This window comes from Rosa rugosa, chromosome 7, assembly GCF_958449725.1.
Source record: "Rosa rugosa chromosome 7, drRosRugo1.1, whole genome shotgun sequence".
NCBI classification, from domain to species: Eukaryota; Viridiplantae; Streptophyta; class Magnoliopsida; order Rosales; family Rosaceae; genus Rosa; species Rosa rugosa.
This window is the reverse complement of record NC_084826.1, coordinates 8887322-8902659: the sequence shown is the minus strand read 5'-3', so window position 1 is coordinate 8902659 and position 15338 is coordinate 8887322. Positions and strand designations below refer to the sequence as shown.

Sequence of the window (15338 nt, the reverse complement as noted above, 5' to 3'; positions counted from 1 at the left end):
ACTATAAAGCTTGTATTCTTGGAGTATTCTTGGAGAAAAATTTATCAATGAAGAATTTGCATTTTCTTTTCTTAGCTTTCTTTCTCTAGTTTCTTTCATTTTCTTTGTTAGGGTTTGATATCCTAACAATCTAATATCAAGAGCTAGTCATGGTCAAGCAGAAAGGGGTAGAGCTCCACACTTTCTGTGAGCTCAACCAGAGATGAAACCTTAGATAAGTTCAACGCTTTGCAAAGTTCTACGCACAATTCCTCATCATCCATCCGTACCAAAATGCTAGAAGAGATGCGTTTGATGAGAACCTCTGTTTAGGATGTTCATGAGATACGTTTATTTTTATTATTATTTTTTTTATCAGGAGTTGTTTAGTACGTTTTGTGCACGCAGTCCCAAAATAGGAAAAAAATTGTAGAAATTGTTGAATCTGTGCTGCTCAGTGTAAAATATAGGAAAAGAAAATTTGAGGAGAGCCTTGAGAGCCTCTATTTAGGATGCTCATGAGATATGTTTTTTATTTTTATTTTTTTTCGAGAGTTGTTTAGTACATTTTGTGCAGGCAATCCCAAAATTAGGAAAATTTTGTAGAAATTGTTGAATTTGTGCTGCTCAGTGTCGCAGGAAAATAAATTTTCCACTGCGACATATATGTACAATAATATATACAGCTGAGTGATTCATTTGTAAGAGAGTTTAAGGAACGTGTTCAAGTATTTTGAGATAAAACTTCACACATGATGATAGTAAAGTTGTATACAGATCGGGTTACTCAATAAAGGTTGGTGAGATGCGGCACTAAGAGCAACAAAGCATTTTGGTGCAGAAAAATACATATGTCCTACCTTTATTAGTGATCCAAGGGGATTTTGTTGCATAACACTAGCGGTGGTCATATATAAAAAAGCTCGTAAATCAAAGATTGATCAATGAATTGTATTCAAGTCTTGTTGAACTCTTCAAAATAGACCTTTAAGCAACAACAACACTTCATATTGAGCAGACAGTAAACTTTTGAGCAGGTGTCAAGATCTCAGAAGCTTAAATTGAAGAATTTCAAGCATTTGAATCTTAATATTTTCGACTATCCAATAAATTAACAAAGTTTTCTACCGTCTCATTTCTATCAATTAATACTCTCAAGACAACCATATTTTGTAAGGCACTTGAAAGCAAACATGTCAAATCCTCACGCAATTACTTATGTTATAAAAAGAGTATTACTTTTTTTATTCAAGTCACATAAGAGGGAACAAACTTTAGAGCTAAAAATCTTAGGAAATATAGTGCAAACATTACCTGATCTTTGGCCCATTCTAAACTTTGGTACTTTAAGTTATAAAAATATCACAATAATATATGAGGTTTTGACCCCGACCTAAAGGTCGTCATCTTTTGAAGGTAGAGTTGTCATTCCCATCAAACGCAGTTGTTTGATATTGACATGTAGCATTCCTAATTTCTTTTATTTAATTTTTTAAAAACAATTAAGTGTTGCTTTTAGTTTTCCTCTTTTACCCTCTTCTCTTCTCTGTCTCTTTATTACCATCTCTTTTATTTATGTTCTCTTTGTTTTGTCCCCAACAATTATGCGACAGACTTTTATGCTCCGAAGCTCGTATATTGCCTTGCGACTGGCGGCAATGGATAATAATCACTTTTACAATGGGTGATGTTCTAGCAGTGAAGATGAAGAGAAAGAAAACGATACTGATACTCTGTTTTCCTCGAACACTCACACTTTCGATTCGTCCGGGTCTCACCAGCGACTGCGTTCGAGTTCTCAGTGAAACGGGGAAAGGGAGTTCTAAGGTACCATATCAATTACTGTTGACTTTGACATGAATCGAAGGGAGAGCTGGATAGGAGAGTCAGATCTGGATACATGCAATCTCGATCGGTACAGTGGCATTGAAAGGTCTGGGTGATCTCATCAGTATGAGGGGGTTTAGGATTAATGCGGGTTGGTGTGGTTTGGTATCAAAACGTTATCCTTTTGTTTCGGTTCGGAAACTGAACCGCTTTTTCCAGTGCGGTACCGCATTGCTCTTGCATAATGCCCAGGCCTTACCACAATAAAGAACCAAGAAATTGACCATCCTCCTCAAACCTGAGAGGCCATCCCTCATCGAAATAGGGGCTCCAAAAACAGATAGGGACTGAGAAATTAATATCTTGATAAGCAAAATTGCAATCCATGGCCTCTTGGACGAGAAGGCAGAAGCCTCACTCAATGAGTTTGATGAAATTAGGATCAGATTAGCTATCCATCTATGATGGAGGAGAGTAACAAGGTGCCAATTAAGGGCGGCGTGGGCACAACACTAACAGAGCCATTAAGATATGTGTATTTAGTATTTTAGGATTCTGGTTGTTTGAAAATTATATGATTGTAGTTATTTTAGGAACTTGAGTGAGGCTCAGTGAGAAATTTTAGTATTTAAAAATTTGATAAGAGGTGTGAAAAGCAGAGAATGTCAGCTGAGTAAATTTGGAGGTTTCAATAGAAAATCTCCTTTCGAAATCACAATATTATAAACATGGCACCGCATACTGGGAATTATTATTTATTATCCAACACTTATAAGATGATATCAACCTTTTTTTTTTTTTTTGATCAAAGAAGAACTTTATTAATAATGAACTGCTTACAACGAGTTTTAGGCAACATCTCTTACACAGAAATGGTCACTAGACTTCACTCTGGAACTCTATAATGACCAACTCCAAACTTGCACTACAACTATATGACAAAGATAACAAGCGTAGAAGCAGTGAATCCTTGACATCTCACCTTTCGTCCAGCCGATAAGAACTCTGAAAACCAGACAATCACTTGTGTCAACACTAACTCACCAACCAGAATCCTCCTGACCAGCTTTTGATCGACCAAGTCAACACTTGTTGTGACCTAAACCTGACCAGAAGGATTGTCGGACATTTAGACCTGGGACTAAGAAAATCCAACACCATCAACACCCTATTGTCGACACCGTCAATCCACACCTGCTCCAAACGCCATCGCCTCCGACCCAACCAGACAGGAACGACCCACTAGAAGGCCAATAATGCTCGTCTATGGCACAGCCATACTTTTTCGCTGACCCAAAACCAGATAGGAACGACCTACTAGAAGGCCGAAGAAAAGATTATCTCTGCCACATCCTGTAGTGGACTCGACCAACAGCTAAAACCTAACACAACAACTAATACCACAACCGAAACCTTGGTAGTGTCCTATTACCAACAAAACAAAACATTAAAATAAACCAAGCCCTTAAACACTAGTAACAACATCCCAAAAGACCAAGGCAGCCAACATTCTTCTCTCTAGCCCAGCCCAGAGACGTGCCTGTACCCTCACGCCACCTGTAAGACCTCAGAAATTTGTTATTAATTTCTAAATGTTTCCTGGGATTAATAAAGTGTTCGTTTGTACGATTTCGTGGTTCGAGGGTGGAGCGGAAAGTATTTCGAACAATTATTTGTTGGAATGCTTTGATTGAAGGGTTGACTTTTTATACGTTTAGATTATGTGAGAACTTCCTTCACGGAAATCGTAGAGCGCGTCGATACGAGTTCGTGGACATGCGGAACGCGAAAATCGGAGTTCGTATGAAGAAGTTATGGCCATCAGAAAAAGTTTCCATTTTGGTATATATGAGATTTTTCCGGAAATTATTTCAGAAATTCGAACTTTCCATTTTGGGAAAGTCGGACTCTCTCTCCTTCCGACGCCGGAAATCGCCCTCTCTCTTCTTCCGGCCATTTCTTCCTCCTCCGGCCACCTTTGGATGTGAAATTTTTGGGGTAGCCTCGCCTCGACCTTGCGCACCTCCCCGTGCCCACCTTGCAACCTATCTCGGCCTGTAGCCGCCGCAACAATGAAAACCCGATCTGACCTAAGTTTTGGGTCAACGCGGTTTTCTCCCTTCTCCGGCCACCATGGCTCGAGTTGTTGGACACCCTGGGATCGCCTGAGGACGCTGATGATGCTCCTAGAAGGAATTAGGCTGTAGTGGAGCGTGGAAGCAGATCGGAGCTTCGCCGGAAAACTGGGAAAATTTCGAGTTCACCGATTTTCGACCCCTTTTACTTCTATTCAAGCTTTGTGATAGTTATGAAAGTTGTTAAGATTGATGAAACGAAGAGAAGCAGCCTGGCCCCGACACTATTGGCGGTGGTCGGCGGCGGCTCTGCCTCTAACTCCGGCGGCCTTTTCCGGCCACCTCCGGGGACCTCTGGGGCAGTTTCTGCTCCTCAGTGCGATCTACTCGTCGATACGAGCATTTCGATATATAGTTTGTAATTTTTGGAAATCGTATGAGCATGTTATGAATTTTCCAAGTTTTAGGGTTTTCGGTTCGATCGGCTTTCGATCCGTGAGGATTCGGCCGTCCAATTGACTTGTAGTTTTGTTATATTGATCGTATAAGTATTCTGGAGGCCTCTGGTGGTCTCGGATGTAGTTTCGCCTCGATTGGCATTACTTTTGGGGATTTTAGTTCAACGGGGGTTTGAACTTTAATCGTTTTCGATCCGTATACTAAGTTGTGATGCATTCTACTTAGGTGATTGATGGAGTGTGTTCTGTACTTTATCTCGGCTGTAAGAGAAGACGCAGCGGGATTTAGAGGTGAGTAAATCTCACGGTGTTTCGGTTGATAAAGTAGTTATGTTTTAATTTAGTAGATTTAATTGTTAGCATGCAAAATCATATTTATCAAAATAAATTATTTGTTTTAAAATATATGAACTTGATCGACAACGGTTCATGGGTAAGTTAAAACAATATTTTGATATAAAATGATTTTCGTGGTTGATAAGTGCTTTATGTTGAGAGGAAAGAAGTGTGATTTCGTGGTTGTGTTGTCAAGACTGAATATGATTTGAAACGTCACTGAGATGACAACTACTTTTGTTGAGTTAAATGAAGGTTGATTTTGTAGTTCGTTGTGTTTTAAAATGTATAAAACATAATTGAGTTTAATTGATTCGTTGAAGTATTGTGAAATTGGATGCTTGAGTCGAGAGTCAGAGCATGTTGATTTTGATATGAGTTAACTTACGTGAGCATGATATTGAATGATGGTTTTGTATGTTTGGTTGTGTTTTGTGAAATTAAATGTTGTTGCTTTAATTCTTCTCACGAATTGAGAGATTATAAGCATGCGTGACGTGAGTCACTTTATTTGAGTTTACTCATACGGGCTGAAAGGCTTACCGGGTTTGTTGTTTACATTCCCGGTGCACTATTCTATGGTGTAGGGGTTATTGTGCAGGTTTGAATATCGAGTGATCATTATCAAAGCTGAGGTGTACGTTCGATGGCGTGGACGTGGAAGGGTGCTCTTAGTTTTAAGTCTTCCGCTGGGTAGTGAGTTGTGGTGGTGTGTTTACTTATTGAATTGTCATTCAGTTTGATTTGTAAACTATCTGTAATGTAATATGTGACTCTAAAGAATGAGTCAGTATTGACATTGTGAGTTCAGTTTGTTTGTCGCTTAGTTTATTTGAAAAATTTTCTAAGAGTCTTTTTTTGTATTGTTTGTTCTCGCGTTTCGGATTTGAATTTAATTATTCAAAATTCGGGGTGTGACACCACAACTCCCGCTACTCCACCATCGATGTGGGCCTTCACCGTCGCCGCTGCTTCATTGTCGTCGGACGCCGTCCACCTCCACGAAACCAGATTCAAACAGCCTCCATCCAGATCGCAACGCTAATCCAGATAACAGACCACCCATCTCCAACCTTCCCCTCCTCCATGGTGGCACCGCCGCGCAATGGATCTTCCCCACACCAATCCTTCCCCATAACCACAATCCAGATCCCGGTACAACCATCCCCATCACATGAGCAAGACGAGAACAAACGCCGCCAGACCCCAACCTTAGAGCCACTGACAAACGTCACAAACCATCAACTAGAACCACCCATCCGGCCACACACACCGTTCGCAGGCGAGGCCGACAGCCACCGCCCGCGCAGAGGTGCAGCTGGACAGGATCGAACACGATTGAAAGCGAGTGCAGGTCTAGGGTTTAGAGAATATTAACTTCCTCATGATATATTAAATTTATAATCAATCTTTTATGGGCTAAATACTAGTTAGTACCCTGTGGTTTAGGTCCAAAATCAATTCAGTCCCTGGACTTCTAATTTCATTAAAAACACCCCTGCACTTTCAATTTTGATCTAATAGGTCCAATTCGTTAATATTCTTTCAAATAGTTGGATTATTTGTTGAAAAACTATTTATTTTTAATAGTAGGACTCACTCCTAAATTGACAATGCAGACCACCTTGACACCGCATCATAAAACATAGGCCATATATAATCCACATTAACAAGTTAAATAACTCAATTGTCGGAAAACTAACAAATTGGACCTATTAGATCAAAATTGAAAGTGCAGGGGTGTTTTTGATGAAATTAGAAGTTCAGGGACTGAATTGATTTTGGACCTAAACCACAGGGTAGTAATTTGTATTTAGCCCATCTTTTATTAATAACATGTATTTAATGTAATTCAACCATTCATTTATGTTAGTATAAGTGCACTTCAATGTTCTGAATCCTCATACTGGGAACATTATAAACATGGCACCGCATACTGGGAATTATTATTTATTATTTATAATCAATCTTTTATTAATAACAAAAAAATGTATTTAATGTAGGGTTTTTGTCCATTTACCCCATTTCTAGATATTTTTTTCCCACTTACCCCATTAAGTTTTTTTAATTCCCTCTTACCCAAAACACTCTAAGGAGGTCTTCCCTAATACCCCATTAAGATTTTTTTTTTGTTTTTATTTTTTTTTTAATACCATTTTACCCTCACCTTTGTTACTTAGAGAGAGAGAGAGAGAGAAAATAGAAGAGAGAGAAACCATAGGGGACTTTGCCGGAGCCCGGTCACCGGTCGCCGGATTCCGGCCAACTTTCGCCGGATTCCGGCCACCGGTCGCCGGATTCCGGCCACCGGTCGCCGGATTCCGGCCAACTTTCGCCGGATTCCGGTCACCGGCCAACGCCCACCGGACTTTTCTAAAAACCTCACCGGAAAGGTTTATTGCCCCCAATAGACATCTATTGCCCCCCAATAGAGGGGCAATAGACCTCTATTGCTCTCCAATAGACGTATATTGCCCCAATAGTCTATTGCCCCCTAGTAGACGTCTATTGCCCCCCAATAGACGACTATCAGCCGTGTATTGCTCCCCAATAGACGTCTATTACCCCCCAATAAGACTTTCAGTCGCCAGAATGAGAACTAATCTCCCTAAATTTAGACAAATAAAACTTTGATTACAACAAAAAAACAAGGAGATTACATCAATTCAAAACGTCTATTGCCCCCCAATAGACGTCTATTAGGAGGCAATAGACCTTTAACAGACCTCTATTACCCCAATAGAGGTGTTTTCTTTTTTTCATTTTTATCTCATTCTGGGCCCTGTGCCCCATTTTACCAACAAAAAAAAAAAAAAAAAAATTGATTTGGGCACCCAGAGAAAAGCTCTGGGCACCCGGATTATCATTCTCCACTGCCACCCGCTTGAGTCGAGCGCCGGAGAGCTGAGTTGAGCGTCGGAGACGTCCGGGCTCTCCAATCTCAAATGATGACGTTGACCCTGACGACGAATCGGGGACAGAGCTCTGGAGCATCGGCATCCGGTCACCAAAATCGTCTTCCGGCGATGTGGATCATCTTCCTCTGTTGCCAGTCACCAAAATTGTCTTCGGGTCCGGAATCAAGGCTAGGCCTTGTCGATTGGAATCGGAGGCGTCGGGTTGAGAAGGATGAGAGAGTCTTGATCTGGATTTGGAGGCTCCGGTCGCCGGCGAGGAGTCTCGATCTAGATTTGGAGGCTCCGATCGCCGTCGCTATCGGTAACTTCGTCGCCGGTGAGAACGTCGTTGACTAAGAGTGGAGCGACGGGGGGGGGGGGGGAGAGAGAGAGAGAGAGTTGTATGAGAGAGAACCAGCGTCTGGAGAAAGAGAGAGAGAGAGAGAGAGAGAGAGAGTCGTCTGGAGACAGAGGAGACAGAGTGGCAGCAGCTGTAATTCCGTAATTGTGTTGAGGGCAAAATGGTCATATTGTGTAAGTGGGAACAAAAAACTGTTGCTGGGGTAAGTGGGATAATTTTTTCTTATTTTGGTGATTTGGGTCAAGGACCCATTAATGTAATTCAGCCATTCATTCATGTTAGTGTAAGTGCACTTCGGTGTTCTGAATCTTCCCCGCCAAATCCGGCTGCTAATAATCCACACTTTCTCATTTTCATGTGAAATTTCCATATTACTATTTTGTCCAATAACCCGATAATTACAATTTTTGGCAATATCCGATGATTACAAAGATAACATATAAAAGCTTCGAGTTGCGTGCCAAATCGTCACTGATCCGCCATATCCCCCGTCTGGAGCTCAACAATATCGCAACGAACCGGAAGCACTGAAAAAGCCCAAGTCTAGTTCACCATGACAATACCTCCAAATCAAGGTAACCCACGATTCAGTTCAATCTTTACTATGAGCTATTTCGCGAGAGGCTGAAAGATCAGTAATTTATGGCACTTGTAGTTTGAGACTGGGGGAAAGCTGGTTTCTTTTTTGTTTGATTCTTGAGCTGAACCAAGTCTCCAATGTTGATCAGCTGCTTTAGTGTTGTGATTTAGTTGGGGTTAACGGTAACTGTTGTTTTGGTGATGATCACTACTGCAGATGATGCTAACAAAGCGAGGACTACTTATTTCAATTTACCTGCATTGGATGTCTCCCTTGCTTTCCCCCAAGCAACTCCGGCGGCTATATTTCCTCCTTGCAGTAAGAATCATAGTCATCACTCTATAGTCTATGCATACATATGTGCATACCTGTGAATTTGAGAAATTTTTCTCAGTTGCAGCACAATTTGGTACACCGACATGGTAATGTTGTGAGAGTCTTGTTTGAAATATATAGTGCATATGTTCATGTACGTGTGTATATATGTGATTATATTTTTACTTATGCATCCATCGTGTGAACATAAACATTTGTACATCCTTTGTTGTTTTTGAGAATGGTTCATGTTCGAATCTCGTCATATTTATTCTTTTTGTTTTTGTTTTCCCCTTCTTTATTATTATTATTATTATTGTTGAGTATTTTGTGCAGTGAAAGGTTTGCTTAGTTGCAAGTTCCATTTGTAGTTATATAAGCCATTAGGCGATTTCAGGTATTAACTTCCCGTGTTATTATCTCGTGACCTTGAAAATTTACAGCTTCCGACTATTATCAATCTAATGACCTATTGACGCCTGAGGAGCAGGCTCTCAGGATGAGAGTAAGACAGTCTGTAGAGAAAGAAGTAGCTCCAATCATGGCGGAGGTATACCTTTTGTTAAACTCAAAAGTTTTTGAGAGAGAACCATATGATCGTTTGTGTACTTATTAAATTATAAACAGTCAGTAGACTGTAATTCAGATATATTCAAATCCATAAATATTGAGATATATCTGGGAATTTTAATTTTTCAGTATTGGGAGAAGGCAGCGTTTCCATTTCATATTATTCCTAAACTTGGTGCCTTGCGAATTGCTGGGGGCACAATCAAGGTAGGTAGTGGATGCCTTTATCTGTTATTGTTAAATGACTTACAGTTCATGATTTGGAGGATGGGTTGTTAAACTTGTTTTGGACCTTCTTGGCACCAGGGTTATGGGTGTCCCGGTCTTTCTATTACAGCAAGTGCTATTGCTACAGCAGAAGTTGCTAGAGTTGATGCTAGCTGTTCTACTTTCATCCTAGTTCATTCATCACTAGCAATGCTCACTATTGGTGAGAATTTGGAAAATCTTGTACTTGGAGTTTCTTAACTTAAAATATAACCAAATGATTAATTGTTCACTTTACTGACTAATACCTACTTCTTTACTTTCGAAAGGAAATACAAATTTATTATCATGCACCCAAAATACAAACAATGCTGTTGATAAGTTGTGACTTGGTCTGACTCTTTTCTTGCTGTCAATAATAGCATTATGTGGATCAGAGGCTCAAAAGCAGAAATATTTACCGTCTTTGGCTGAGTTAAAAACCGTAGCTTGTTGGGTAAAATGCTCCTTTAAAGCATAGCATTTAGAATATGTGTTTACGTCCTTTTATGCTAATGCCAAGATACTCAAATCTGCTTTTCTGCATGATACAGGCTTTGACTGAGCCTGACTATGGAAGTGATGCAAGCGCCTTGAAAACAACAGCGACAAAGGTCAAGACTCTCAACCTTCCCATCTTCTTCTTTATTTCTATTAAGTGGCAATATAGTGTCATTTTGTTTTTGTTTCTATTAGCTTCTGGATCCATTTAAAACTATGATTGTGGTCTTAAATCGCATGCTATATCACATATTCTTGTGTAATTGGGATTATTAGGTGGAAGGAGGTTGGATGCTTGACGGCCAAAAGCGCTGGATAGGAAATGCTACCTTTGCTGATGTGTTGATTATTTTTGCTAGGAATACAACAACAAATCAGATCAATGGGTATGTAAAAAATAAATGTGTAACAAATTCTCTATATGTGATGAAAATTGTTTGTTACGCTTCAAAGCAATGCTGAAGTGTATAATATTTCCTCTCTCTCATTACTTGTTTCATCCATATTTCATTGGTTTTTTTTTTTTTTTTTGGGTAATGCATTGGTATTTAGATGCTCTGGTTTATGCAAAAATCACCAGTTTTCTGCTTCTGTTTCAGATATATAGTAAACAAGAATGTCCCTGGACTGAAAGCTACAAAAATAGAAAATAAAATTGGTTTGCGCATGGTTCAAAATGGAGATATTCTCTTAAAGCAAGTTTTTGTCCCTGATGAGGACAGGTTACCTGGTGTTAATTCTTTTCAGGATACCAACAAGGTATGATGCAACTGTAAGAAAATAAATTCTTGCTTAAAATTCTATCTTTTGTGCACCTTGAGCATGAATATAATTCATACTCAACCTTATTATCTGACAATAAAAGAAAAGCAGAGAGTATTTGATTTGATGTAAAATTTAAAGACAACACCATAGACATCATTAGGGGGTTTATTTTTGTTCTTGCAACTTCTATGTCCCCTTTGAGATTTAAGGCTTGATAAATAAGATGACATTAAACGACACTTTTAACTCAGAATCTTCTTTCCATAGAGAAATATAGCAAACTTGCTACTCCGTTTTCCTCTATCCAGTAATTCATTCTTAGTGAATCTTCAAGAGGTTTACCTCATTATGCTCTCTCATTTCTTACACTTGTCCAAATGGCATGCACCTGTGTTGTACATATGAACTCATTGTTTCATATTATAAAAAATGAGTGTTGTCTTAATGATTACTTATTGTTTGTATGTTGCCTGTTTTGAATTACGGAAAACAGGTACTTGCTGTTTCCCGTGTTATGGTTTGCTGGCAACCTATTGGTATATCTATGGGTGTCTATGATATGTGCCACAGGTATAAACATTTTACCCATCTCTGTCTCCCCCTTCTGCCATTAAGTGTAATTTCAAGCTTTTCAATGTTACCTAGTCTGATCTTTGAGGGATTGAAAGGTATCTGAAGGAGAGGAAACAATTTGGAGCACCCCTAGCAGCTTTCCAAATCAACCAAGAGAAACTTGTTCATATGCTGGGTAATGTTCAAGCTATGATACTTATTGGTTGGCGCCTCTGCAAGTTGTATGAGACAGGTAAAATGACTCCGGGTCAGGCTAGCATGGGGAAGGTGAGACAAAACTGCATCCTCTGATTTATTGCAGTTATCATGTTTCGTATCCAATCTTATATACTTTGGTACATCTTCAGTCATGGATCAGTGTGAAAGCAAGGGAAACTGTTGCTCTAGGGAGGGAATTGCTTGGCGGCAATGGAATCTTATCCGATTTTCTAGTTGCAAAGGTTTCATTCTCATCGCTTAGTTTGTTACTTATGTATGGGATAGAAAAAATATTTGATTACGAGGAAACTAGACACATTTCAAGCTAAGATTAAAAGGATTTGAGTTTAATTTTTTGAATTTGGATTCTTTCCTGCGCTTATTTAATATTGTTTCAGTTCTAGCCATGTTGTAAAAATCCAATTATTTGAGTATGAGCGCATCCACATACCCAATATGTGTTGTGATTTAATTTCCTCTTTGCTCACATACCCTTGAATTTATAATACACGGTTAGAGTGAAAATCAAGCATAGGATCCAGATTCTAAATTTTCTCACTATCAAACCTGCTCTTTGTTTTTGATACATTTATACCTATTCTTTGGTCCCTGTCCTTTGTTTTTGAAAACATAGTTCCATACTTTCAGTTTTAAAGAAAGTGAATCTGAATGCATCGGATCTTCAACATGGTATTGGGGGGACTATATGTTGGCCACTGGTTTTGTTAGATACACACATTTCTCTCTATGACTTTCTGATCATCTTTGATATTTTTGGTCTCACCTTGCAGGCTTTCTGTGATTTGGAACCCATCTACACCTACGAAGGCACCTATGACATCAACAGCCTAGTCACAGGTAGGGAAATCACTGGGTTTGCCAGCTTCAAACCAGCTGCATTGAGCAAACGAAGCCGCCTGTAGCAGCATTACTTTTCTAGATCTCAACTCTGGAAAACTTGGTGTTGTACTGTTGTCTCATGTCAACACGGTTTAAATAAGACAGACAGACAGACTTGTATTGTTCATTCTAGACTTCTAGTGTTGAATAGTTGACAATAGAAAATAAAGAGTTCTAATAACAAGTGTATTTGTCTATCTTCCGATGCCTGATGACCAGGTTCGTGCATCCAATCAATCTGGTGAACCCATTTTTCACCAAAAGGACAAAATCTTGAAGATCGCATTTTCCAGCCTAAAGTTTCCGGAAATGAGATCTAGTCAAGGTTGCACAGCTCTGTGCCTCTGTCTGTATGGACCAAAGTCTCTGACCCCAACCAAATCTAGTCATGCACAAGCTATGCCTATCTTCAAACACAAGCAAATTCTCTGTTGAGGCGTAATGAACAAAAAAAAACAGCGTCACCTTTTTTTACAGTTGAGTGCACCAAAAGTCGTTTGGTTTGGTAAAGCTAACGACTCGAAATGTAGCCAAACGTCACAAGCAACTAGTTTTGTAACTTTCTATTCCTAAATGTCTGCTTCTCCCGGGAAAATGGAGCCGTTGGACATCTCCATTATTCAAAAATTGCCTGAAAAATTGGAGACACATTGTTGGTTTAATGTCCGGCTCATCAATTACATTTTGACTCTGAAATTTGATTGGTGAATCAAACCACCAATTCATTTCTAATTGTGAAATTTGATTGGTGAATCCAATCATCATTTACATTTCTAACTGGAAAATTTAATTGATGAATCTCTGGAAAATTTAATTGATGAATCTAACATGCTTGGAATGCTGGAATTTGTAGAAAAATGGCTGAGACGTATTAGTGTTGTAATTAACAATTATATACAAATGAGAAATTATGCTAATGACATACATATATTCTCTTCATCAAAATCCTCAAACACAAAAAAAAAAAAAGGTGACTCAATTTCTAAACAATTGAACTACCACCGTCCTCCTCCGCCGGACCGCCGCTGTTTCTCGGCTGCGTCCCTCTCCAATCCCCAGTTCCTAATCTTGAGCTGAAACTGAGCCACCGCGACCAAAAACCGAACCGCCTGAGCACCGCTCAGCATCTCCACCAGCTTCGTAGCTATGGTGACCCTCAGCAAATTCGCATTCGCCACCACGCCCTCCAATGCCGACTTCAACGACCGCGTCGCCGCCTCCTCCTCCTCCGCAGTCTCACCGTCCAAACACCGCGCGTGGCGACGCGCCACGTCGACGAGCGGTGGGGCCGCCACGCTCTCGTGAATCTTGGCCAGCTTATCATCCAGCGCCCGCTCCTCGACCCGGGTCTCCTCCATGAGCCGGGTCATCCGGACCCGCTGGTCCTCGGACAAGTCGGGTACGGAGTCCGAGACCAGCCGGAATGCCAGACCCGGCTTGAACCCGGCGATCCAGAGCAGGGCCCGCTCCAGCGAAGTGAACCAAGTCGGAGAAAACACCAGAAACACATCTCTCTGCGCAAGTCTCGATTTCTCTTCATAGTATTGCCGGTAATGGAGCAGCACCCGAGAGACCAGGTCTCTCAGATCGACGTCGCGGGCTTCATGGGCTCGCTGCTGGGCCGATTGGAGTTCGTCCAAGTAGTGCTCTTGCCGAACCAGCCAGCCCTCGAAGAATGCCTCGAATGAGGTCATAGAAAAAACAGTGAAGAAAATCGTCACAAACACAAAACAGAGACAAAGGGAAATTTGGGGTTGGGGGAAAACTTGGGTTGTGGGGTTTGGTTTTTTTTTTTTTTTTAGCTTTGGCGGCAAGCAATGGTTGTTGGGTTGTTATGGTGAAGGGAATACTTATATGCAAGTTTCTGTGGGAAGAAGAGAGTGAGAGAGTGCCTCAAAGGCACGTGTGGAAATGGACGCCATTGGGGTTAGAAGATGGAGTAGGATAAAGTGATTAATCGGTGGCGAAAACTACGCAATTTTCTTACAGGTCACCGACTCATGCACTGAACTTACTTGAGCTCGGTGTTTATTGTCGTCTAGTTGAGAGAGAGAGAGGGAGGGATCAGATATCAGAGAGAGAAGAGAAGGGTTTGTGGTATTTAACTCCATCCATGGAAACCCACAATTGCAGATATCAGAGCAAAGCCAATGGCTCGGGTTTGGGTTGTGGGTTTTGGGTTTGGCGGACTGGGCAGCACGTCTCAAGGCTGCAGAGTGTCGAGGTAACGTGAAGCCAAGTCATCGGGTTCAGTTGTGTTAACCCTCAGAAGAAGGAGCCTTGAATTGTAATTGCTACGAGCCTACGACCAAGTGGGTTAATGGCTATGGCTAAGATCAGAGAAAGGTAGAAGAAGATTTGATAAGAGATTTGAGTGAGCTGTTGAGCTTATCAACTCATCAGCATTCAGCAGCATCTCTCAATTTCGGTATGAAGCAAGAAGGCATTTCTAAAATATGGGGCCATCTCGCAATCTCATTCCCTACAGCCATTACTAACATGTAGCAGATGATAAAACGACCGACGGCTGTAGGGAAGAACTTTCGTCGCTTGCCAAAATCACAAGAGTGCATCTGGACAAAGATTACATTTTGGAACTTGTGTAACAGAGAAATTGGTAAGTTTATCGATGGACTCTAAAGTCGCACGTATGGTGTGGGATTGAATACTGCAAAACTTTGAACCTGAGTCAGTAGAGTGAATATGGACAAAGATATAACCCATTTTGGAACTCGTGTAACGGAGAAATTGCTGAGT

At 40.5% G+C, this 15338-nt stretch overlaps 2 protein-coding genes across 2 annotated transcripts; one reads left to right on the top strand and one right to left on the bottom strand.

Moving 5' to 3' along the window:
• Positions 1-8348: 8348 nt before the first annotated feature.
• LOC133723334 (acyl-coenzyme A oxidase 4, peroxisomal) lies at positions 8349-12778 on the top strand. Its single transcript, XM_062150143.1, has 13 exons — positions 8349-8508; positions 8730-8831; positions 9272-9378; positions 9528-9605; positions 9705-9828; positions 10028-10101; positions 10199-10258; positions 10422-10531; positions 10745-10904; positions 11404-11480; positions 11579-11750; positions 11831-11923; positions 12473-12778. Exons 1-13 carry the CDS (start codon positions 8487-8489, stop codon positions 12602-12604), a joined length of 1311 nt encoding a protein of 436 aa, XP_062006127.1. The 5' UTR covers positions 8349-8486; the 3' UTR covers positions 12605-12778.
• A 708-nt stretch (positions 12779-13486) lies between these two features.
• LOC133723493 (protein RESPONSE TO ABA AND SALT 1-like) lies at positions 13487-15190 on the bottom strand. Its single transcript, XM_062150339.1, has one exon. The coding sequence runs from the start codon at positions 14273-14275 to the stop codon at positions 13577-13579; it is 699 nt and encodes a 232-aa protein (XP_062006323.1). The 5' UTR covers positions 14276-15190; the 3' UTR covers positions 13487-13576.
• Between the last annotated feature and the right edge of the window lie 148 nt (positions 15191-15338).

Bases quoted from the DNA above. Each gene is read 5' to 3' on its own strand.
- LOC133723334 (XM_062150143.1), top strand. From the start codon at position 8,487: ATGACAATACCTCCAAATCAAG. The intron at 9,606-9,704 runs GTAGGTAGTGGA...TCTTGGCACCAG, and splicing joins TTGCTGGGGGCACAATCAAG to GGTTATGGGTGTCCCGGTCT. The intron at 10,905-11,403 runs GTATGATGCAAC...TACGGAAAACAG, and splicing joins CTTTTCAGGATACCAACAAG to GTACTTGCTGTTTCCCGTGT.
- LOC133723493 (XM_062150339.1), bottom strand. From the start codon at position 14,275: ATGACCTCATTCGAGGCATTCTTCGAGGGCTGGCTGGTTCGGCAAGAG.